The following is a 9,663-nucleotide window of genomic DNA, read 5'->3' as shown; positions in this document are numbered from 1 at the left end:
TAATATAGCCTGTTTTTTGACCATGTTAACCCATTTTGTACTTTCATTCGAGCCTGTAGCCGGCAGACTTGAAACTACTTGAAAAGCAATTTTTCACGACTGAATGGGAGTGTTTCTCTTCCAACTGAATGATGCTTTTACCGCAGATTTTCATTTTTTCGACCATCATCCAATCTCTGGGCCATTTCAGTAATGCACCTACAATATTAGTTCTTTGTTGTAGGGAGAGAAAAAGAGTTTCTGGAAGCCTCTTAGTGCATAAGTCCTCTTTCTTCTTTGTATCCATGGGGCTATTAAATCTAAATGCAAAATCACCTCTGTGAAATCTTGTCCTGATCCACATGAGGAGTGTAATGGAGGCTGACATGAAAGCAACTGAATGTCTGTCATCAGAGCAGTAAATGTATATAAATCTAATCACTTGATGGTCACATTTCTCCTCGCTCACGTGGAAGAAGAGATGATAAACAGCTGGATGTTGTCATCAGTACATTTGTGAGGAGTTGTCAGTTTGTTGTCAAGGGTAGTCATGTGAGGATCGACAAGAAGAGCTTTAACAAACAAATATGTCTGCTCCAGCAAAACTGCAAACAATCTTGGGACTCAACTAAAATCTCTCTTTTGCACGATTCAGCTTTTACCTATTCCTCAAAGCAAGAATATTAGTTATGCCTGAGCCAGAGATAAATGGACTATTACAAACAACCTTAGGCAAATTCAATACAGCACAAGAAACATTATTTGCAGTGTCAGACAGTGTAGTAAACATTGCTTTAATCACTTTTATACACCCTGACCTTCAGCCAACTCTTGTACATGTAGGGACAGTGCACAGCTAAATAATTGTTATGTATGTTTTAACATTTAAGCAAAGACACTACCGGTCTATAAAAGCAAAAAAAGAATTACAGCATGTTTCGTGTGCAATTTTCTCATAGTTCATGTTGTTATTCTTCCTTGTACGACTGAGGATCAATATCAATATGTCCCCCCTCAGGAGCAAGTGACCGTCCATATAGGGAGAATTAATGACCATCTCCAGCCCTATTCAGATCTTACAATGCTTATTAGGATGGCACAGTCAAAGAGTTTTTCAGTCCTTATCAGCTAGGATTTTCCCAAAGCCTGTGTCCTACCAAGATTAATTCCAAAAGCCTTGGAGCCCTCCAGGAAGACAATTAAAATCATCTTTTTCTTTCCCCTTATGCAGCGCTGCCGTGACAGCCAGCCATGAGCAAATTCCTATGCATTATGCAGCCCCTAAAACTGCACCCTTCGCTGGTCTTGGGGGATCTTCTGCGGGCTGACTGCGTGCCCCACCACTCAGCCCACTCCTGAAAGTCTAATGAACTGAGCTAATCAAATCAGTTGAGTCGGGGAATCAACTGGCTCTCAGAATCCACAGTATATTGTAGCGCGCCAGGGCTTGAAGCCTGGCTACAAATAGCAGCTCCTCCACCACTGACACTAGGTGTTGTTGTGTGGAAAACAGAGTGGTCACCAAAGACTGGCTGTAAAGAGGGTTAGACAGCAATCACGCTGCTGTGCTGGTGTGTCAAAATGATAAACAGTAAGAGCACAAAAAGAGACATCACGAAAACCTTACTGGGGACAACAGAGTGGAAGGGAATGAAGTCAAGAAAACGAAATCGGTACAGAGAGAGAGACAGAAGGGGAAACAAAAGGCTGACACAGAGATAAACAGAGAAAGACAGATGGAGTGAGAGAGAGTGCACGCCAAAATGAGAATATGTGTTCTCACCAGCTCGTCTTCACTGGCAACTTGCTCTTAGCCCCCAAGAGACATCTTCGGCTCCTCACACATGCCCATAAATATCTCTGCAGGAGTGTGTACAGCACCACTGCATCATCCCTGAGGGGATATACGAAATAAAGCTGCCACCACCTCTGACTGTACAAATTTGTTGACTCAGATGAATGGAGGCAATGGAGATAGCTCACACTGCTCATTACTCAGATTGGCTCAATAAATAGTGATAAGAGAATTCGGAGAAAGCCCCAGACGACACATTTTTGGCATTTAACGGACAGTTTGGGAGTCACAAAATGTAATTTAGACATCAATGCAACTGTGTAGAACACCAAAAAAATGAAAAGTGCTAATAGTTTCAAGTTCTAGTCGGTAGAACAGAAGAAAGAATGACATACAGGAGGTTAGGAGAAGTGTATATGCAGGATTTAAAGCATTGTTTTTAATAACAGCAGTGGCAGATCACAGACTGTGCAGCCATCTGCCTTCATAGGATCACTGCTGCTGTCTGACAGCACTTTTGTTTTTCTCTGCAAAACAACATGACAGAAAAGACAACTCATCTCTTGACCTCAGCAACCTTTAGTTTGACACATGTAAACAGTGCTGCTGTTTTTATTGTTATGACTGTGCTTATTTTCCTATTATCTTTCAGTGCACCTTGGTTTCGCTGTACAGTGGTGTTACAAAGAAAAACATGAGCTGGGGGTTCAGATTTTAAGTGTTAAATGAGGATGTTCAATAATGTGGGAGGTGAAGTGTTGCTGATTGATTATCAATACAATACATGTGGTAAACATATTTTCTTCCTGTGTGTTCCTGGAGCTGTAGGTATTGTTTTACTGTATGTGCCGGGTATGACTGTTCACTATTCATTTGACAAAAAGTTATACATGTGACGGTAAAAGTAGGATCTGGTAACTAGAAATTAAACATGACTAGGGGAAATAATCTTAAAACATTACCAATAAATCAAAATCAACTTTAGTATAATACACTTGAAGTAAAACTGTAATTAATCACTTGCCAAATTGTCTCTTGACTGTGTAACAGGACCCCATACTGTGTGCAATCATCTTAAGGGCATCCAGCTGTGTAACTTAACACAAAACATAAGATGTGAACGGTAACAGGGACTCCGCTGATTTCCCTGACAGAGCTCGACCCACTCCTGTTCAGTTAATCACCGGCTCAATGTACTCCATCTAAAGCATAAGGTTTTCCACAGGGTGTGTGTGTGTGTGTGTGCGTGCGTTGGGAAGGAAGATAATTAACTGTAAAGCAGGGTATGATTAATGCGCCCGTGGCTGTGAGGAGAGTACGCATGCTGCGTGATAACAGAGGAATGTGCAGCAATCCCAGGTATAATCCTGAAAAGTGAGCAGTGTGCAAACATAGGGGGGAAGGGGGGCTACAATAGGTCGCTGTCACCATAGCAACGCCCCCATTTAGTAGTGCCCCCTCAACCCCTTAGTATATTGAAAAAGTGTATACTTTACAAATATTACAGATAGTTAATGTGATGATGTTTACAACAACAGGATTATGTGTGTTTATAAAAGCATCATGACAGATGAGTCAGCCAAGGTTTTGGAGAGCAAGGAAGTAATCCATCATCCAATATTACAACCAGATAAACACTAGTTTGTGTTTGTTTTTTTATTAAAAATAAGCTTCCAAATATGTGAGAGATTCAAGACATTTTGTCCAGTGGATGAAAAATTACAGTACAAATAAAAATGAACATGAAATATGTATATTTTCTGGTATTTGTTGGATAAATAATCCTTTCCATCTTTAGACTCTCCTAAAATATGTGCAGTTTACAAATGACAAACAAATACAAACACACACACAAATCCAATTGTCATAACAGTTTCCTCTCTCTTGGCGCCATCTTGTGGAGAGTAGAACATAATTCAGTCAATTCCAGAGAGATTTACTGAATCTGGACAAAATAATGTTACTGTTGTAAAACAGCTACAAAAAATAAAATACTTTCTAAATCAGGTACCAGATAAATTAAGATGTAATCTGTGAATGTTTAATCTGATGATTAATATCTCTTTTTTTCCTAGTTCCTCACTTGAGATCGTAATAGTGCCATTTTGTGTACACTGCTTTTTGCTCTAGCATTTTGCATTTTCCGTGTTCCTGATTTTGGTGGGTTTATTGTCGTTAAAGCACATTAGGAATAATTAATATAACTTATAATTAATTATATGGAAGCCCATTTTTGCCATGAGAAAGAGTGATGTAAAGTTAGGAAAGACAAACAAATATCTGTTTTGACTTCATACATCTCCATTAGTAAATCATATACTTTTTTTTTTTGGCATTCTTAATCGTATTTTGATTTTCCTGGCAGAAATGTGCTCCCATGTTGATCTCTTCTTCTTTAAAGTTTAGATATTTTCATCGAGACCAGCAGGGGAGCCAGTGTGTCCCAACATGGTCCGACCGCTAGGTGGCAGTATAACACAACAACCAGCTACAGTCCAACTCCAGAGAAGAAGAGAAAGGAGGTGTGTTGAGTGTTAAAATTGAAAACAGAAATGGCGGGGTCCATAAACTGTTATTAGCACTGTACCTGTGAAACGACGACCAGCTGCTGGTGATATAGACGCAAAACGATGTTGTCGCACAGCAACAAGGCGCAAGTATTTAGCGGAAGAACGCTAAGTGCAGTTAGCCGCACTGTGCTTAGCAACGTCGGCAGTTGTGTTCAACGTTAGCTAGCAACCAGAGGAGTGTCTTTTTCTATCTGCGTCAATCTGTCTTTGTGGCTGAGGCAGTGTTTTACCTGCGCCATGTACACCGAGACAACCACACAGCTAGTGTCCACAGTTTCAGCGAGTGTGTGTGCGAGTCGCTAAATAACATAAATGACCAGCAGGTAGATAAACAGCGGGTATCGTGATACTTGTGACCATTATCGTCCTACCTGCGACACGGCTGGATGCGGGACATCCAGTGAAACCATGTCAGTCAACGGGAAAGTCATCCCCCACACCCCGCTGGCCGTAGACTTCTGGCATGTGCGGAAGTGTCCGGGCACACGGTTGTTTTTCCTGTCGCACATGCACAGCGACCACACGGTGGGTTTGACCTCCACCTGGAGCAACCGGCCCATCTACTGCTCCCCGACCACTGCCGCCCTGCTCAGACTCAAGCTGCAGGTGAATTTACAGCGCAAACATATGTTTGTGGAGGCCCCCTAGTTTCTTATGGCTCCAAAAAGCTGCTAAAGAAATAAAGTCTATGAGGTTAAATCAGTATTCACTTAACTTTCCTTGGACCTAATGATCCTTTTTCAGTTTTCAAAAGGGGAGGCAGTCCTCTTTTATTCTAATTGTTTTAAACTCATGTTGTGTGGTAATCCGAATTTTATTTTAGGTTCTGCTTAAGATCCCAAAGTTATAAGTAGGTCAGGATAAATGATGGGAAGTTATAGAGGAATGAGAAGTGATGCACATTTGATGCATTGGTGCAGCCATTATAAAGGCATTTGAATATTGCTTCAGTGTATGACGTACAGGTGGATGATAAAGTAACTGTACGGGTTGGGGCCTCCAAGAGTTGTTTCTACAAATCTCTAGGAAACTAATGGAGTGATGAACGCTGTTCTTCCGAAAGAGAAGAGAAATTCCCTCATTTGGTGTCTTGATGGTGGTGGAGAACGCTAACGTGTCTGTCCAAAAACATCTCAACTCATAGGCGTTCAGTTAGTTGAGATCTAATGAATGTGAATGCTACAGCATAAGATTATCATAATTTTCACATTTATCCAGTCAGTGACTCCTACCACTCATATGGAAGTATCTTCATCCATTTCTACACAGATTTATGCAAATCAGAGGTCATCAGAGTTGTAAGGGTTGAGAACGGCAGTAGACACATTGCTGCATTAAGCTTTTTTAAAAATGTTATCTTCTGCTGATGATTTCTATTGTTTCTCAGGTGAAAGAACAGTGGATCCATGCATTAGAGCTGGGTGAGCCTTACCTGTTGCCACTGGATGACATCGGCAAGGAGAGGCTGACAGTCACACTGATAGACGCCAACCACTGTCCAGGGGCTGTCATGTTTCTCTTCCAAGGATACTTTGGCTCTATACTGTACACTGGTCAGTATCTGAACGCACTGCAAAAACACACACACTGTTGCCTCTTGGATGTGGAAAATATTTATTAAGCTATGGTTTGTCATACGCACAGTTACTATATCGAGTACAGGATCACTGGAAGTAACAGACACACATTCTTCATTTCAGGTGACTTCAGATATACTCCCTCTATGTTGCGTGAGCCGTGCTTGAGGACCAACACCACTATAGATGTCCTGTACCTGGACAACACCAACTGTGACCCCAACCGCACCCTCCCCTCCAGACAGCGAGCCACTCAACAAATCAAAGAGATAATCCGCAGCCACCCCAACCACAACGTTGTCATAGGTGATATCATAGAGACCTTTCTAAATGTGCATCTACTTTATCCTCATCTCAGCAGGGTGTAAACATACTGTAGGGTTGCAATAAGCTAACCAGAAATTACCCAGGTAATTGCTAATCAACATTTTGTGACCCTTTGTCAATATACATGGTATTTGGGAATGTGTTTTTAGAAACTTCCCTCATTAATTGTAGCTTATCTTCAGTAAAGATAAGTTTAGTGTAGAGTGGTTGGTATTGTTTATGTGACTGTGTATTTGAGTTTTTGCAATTGCAATTGCAGTTATTATTTTTATTCAAATATTTGAGTATGAAGTTGAATTCTTTTTACTCTCCTACATAAAGCTGTGCTCTCTTCATTTATTTCTGTGACCTTGCTGTTGCTCCCTGCACTGAGCAGAAACCATGGAAACACAGACCCTCATGCTCTCTCTTTGCAGGCCTGTACGCACTGGGTAAGGAGTCCCTGCTGTTGGAGCTGGCAATGGAGTTTAAAACCTGGGTAGAAGTGAGCTTTGAGAGGATGGAGACTCTCAAAGCCCTGGAGCTCCCTGACGTCTTCACCACTGACCCAGGAGCCGGCCGCATCCGAGCCGTGGAGCAGTCGGCGATCTGCTCTGCCGCTTTACACCAGTGGAACCAAGAACAACCCACTCTGGCCATCCTGCCCACCAGCAGGCCCCTGGTCTCCTTTCACCCCAACGTCCACGTGGTGCCCTACTCCGATCACTCCTCTTACCAAGAGCTGGAGGATTTTGTCTCTGCGCTAAAACCTACCTCCCTTGTACCCATTGTAGGGAACTATGTACCTGGAAGCCTCTCAGCTTTAGTGTCCAGCAAAAAGCGCCATGAAATCCTGGTGCCTGAGTCAGTCCGACACTACATGTTGAGACAGCCTGAGAGCCAGCTCAACTCATCAGCATACACCAGCCTGCGCCGCAGACATTTCCGACCTCTTGCTCCCAAAGGGGTGGTATTCGAGTCTCCTGTAAGGGGAACCAGGAAGTCATGCGAAGAAGCCTGGGAGGCAGAGTGCCCAGAGCAGGATGCTTCTGAAGAGGAAATGGACACAGAAAGTAGTGAAAAGGGCTCTGAGTGTATCCTTATTGACCTGAGCAAGGACCTCCTCCCTAACAAACACAAAAAATGGGCTGGAGACATGTGGAGTCTAAACATCGTCAAGACAGTGTCTGAAGATATGGTGATGGCAGAGTCGGTGCCACTCAGTCAACTCACCCAGAGCAACTTTGCTCCAATGGAGATCCTGACAAACCCTGAGCCCGGCTTGAAACCTGTCGGGACCACGACAAGGCCTTTTGAAACAAACGCCAAAAATATTAACAAGACAGCATCAAATGATTGCCCTAGTCAGCATAGCAGCACATTGTCAGACAGTGATAGCAAGAGTCAGCACAGTGGTATTGATCAGGACGATGACATCATGTCAAATGACAATAACGTGAGTCAGCACAATGGACACGATCAGAACGACAGCGTGACATTATTGCAAAGCGATAACGATTCCTGCTCTTCGTCAGGCTCGTTGACCGAGCTGCGGCACGAGTACATAGAGGAGCTTGAAAACAGTATTTTAAAGGACCTCCCCTTCACACAGGTGGACATTAAGACATGGGGCCTCCTGCCGCAGCGCTTTGTGCATCAGTTTCCCCTCTGTCCTTTGTATGATGACCTCTCCGATGGTTAATGTGACCTTACATTCAAGTGTTTGCCTTGCTTTAGAGGCCTTTTTGTGTTGTGTTGTGTGCAAAGATAAGTACTTACGTTCTGCCATTTTCTCATTGGTACCTTCCTTTCTCATGTAATTCCTTCTTTGTGCCTCCATTTTGAATGAGTGGTCTTAGAAAAGCAGGCTTGTGATCAAAAGTTCACAAGTCTGTCTTTGGACTGTACCTGTGAAGTGATTGGATAACCTTCATTTATAATTTAAAAATAATTTCTCTTGTAATGGAAAAAACGAATCGGTGACTTATTGCCGTTATATTCATGTATGTAGACATATATAAATACAGGCGTAATTGCAATTACATTTCCACAAGATAGACAAGTAAGCTTATTATTATTTATTCGCCTTGAGAACTAGCTGGTCGGTTTTTTGTTCCTTGAGCAGTTGAAAACGAGAGTCAGGAGAATTTGGAGTGCTTTGAGATTTCAGTGGATGGAGAAGTTTTTGCTGCATTGTGAGTTAAAAGCCAAAATATTCTTGTGAGAAAAAGCTTAAAATCAGTTAACTTTTTTTTTGCCAGATTTGCCTTTTTCACTTAAACTTTCATTTTTATATTTCCACTGTGTGTGAGTAATGGCCGTTATATTTGAAATCTTCCAAGTCTGGTGTCGGTTGTTTCCCTCTTTACTGAGAATAGTATTAAACATTAATAGTGGTTGCTACACTGGTACATTATAATGAAGAATTGTCTTTGTAACTCTTTGCCTATTTGAGGTTTGTGAAGTTTAAGATAAAGTATTTTCTCTTCTACATTATTTAGCACATGTGATAGTGTTTTTTTCTGTGATACTTTCTGTGATACTGAAGATAAAACAGTGTGAAACACTCCTCAGCACTTCCAGAATACTTTTACTATAACATTTATTTAGTAACTGGTCATATTAATAAACAATCCAAGTATAACTGTTGGAAAAAACCTAAATGTCTTAAATAAACAGTTCGACAGTGAAACACATGAAGACTTATATTACATTCACGTGTATTGAATGTCACTATTGCTTCTGATTTTATTCTTACAACAGCTAATGTGTGTTTTATAGTTGGTTTTGTTCCCTTTTTTGATCACCTTCGCCAACTCCAGAAAGTAGCTGCTATTATACTTTGTACATCTTTTAATTAGAGGTGACAAACCAGCGGTGTGCAGCTCGGCTGCTCCCTGTGGGAATCTAACTTTTCACTCTGGCAAATGTTGGACTACGTAGCTCTTATAGACCTGTAAATATCATGAGGTTTGGCACTTTGCCTTTTTGTTTGGGAACTTTTTACTGTATTTTATTCAAATGACAAAAGACACGTTCAAATTGAATGGTCATATTACCTTTTTTTGTTTGTCTTGTTTGAAATAAGGAAAAAGACATCCAAACTTTAAACTGTAATATTTATGTTGCCTACAGGCTCATTGCATGTGAACTGTTTCCTAAATAAATAACCCTGATATTTGCAAATAAATATGTTGTTGTTTCTCGTTTTTCACTTCTTAAGCCTGATCACTCTGCATACTATACAGGACAGAGACTGTCATCAGCCTCTAATGTGTATGTGAGCCAGTTATTCACAGCTGTTTCCTGTTGCAGTGCTGTTGTCCTCCCCTAAGATGGCAGTAGTTAGCTAAATATCTCGATGCTTTTACTTCTTGTCTTGCTTCTCATTTAATCAGGGTTTTAGGCCTCTGCAGCATGTCTGATTTCTGCAAAT

General features: G+C 41.4%; 1 protein-coding gene across 1 annotated transcript; it reads left to right on the top strand.

Moving 5' to 3' along the window:
• Positions 1–4,279: 4,279 nt before the first annotated feature.
• On the top strand, positions 4,280–9,417 carry dclre1b (DNA cross-link repair 1B). Its single transcript, XM_051425679.1, has 4 exons — positions 4,280–4,950; positions 5,732–5,897; positions 6,045–6,227; positions 6,665–9,417. The coding sequence occupies exons 1-4, from the start codon at positions 4,753–4,755 to the stop codon at positions 7,927–7,929; spliced, it is 1,812 nt and encodes a 603-aa protein (XP_051281639.1). The 5' UTR covers positions 4,280–4,752; the 3' UTR covers positions 7,930–9,417.
• Positions 9,418–9,663: the final 246 nt, after the last annotated feature.

The sequence above is a fragment of the Dicentrarchus labrax genome, unplaced genomic scaffold (assembly GCF_905237075.1).
Source record: "Dicentrarchus labrax unplaced genomic scaffold, dlabrax2021, whole genome shotgun sequence".
Classification (NCBI taxonomy): domain Eukaryota; kingdom Metazoa; phylum Chordata; class Actinopteri; family Moronidae; genus Dicentrarchus; species Dicentrarchus labrax.
This window is presented reverse-complemented; position numbering and strand designations above follow the sequence as displayed.

Excerpts from the sequence above, each read along its gene's own strand:
- dclre1b (XM_051425679.1), top strand. The coding sequence starts at position 4,753 with ATGTCAGTCAACGGGAAAGTCATCCCCCACACCCCGCTGGCCGTAGAC. Across the intron at positions 4,951-5,731 it reads TGCTCAGACTCAAGCTGCAG|GTGAAAGAACAGTGGATCCA; the intron begins GTGAATTTACAG and ends ATTGTTTCTCAG. Across the intron at positions 5,898-6,044 it reads TGGCTCTATACTGTACACTG|GTGACTTCAGATATACTCCC; the intron begins GTCAGTATCTGA and ends TCTTCATTTCAG.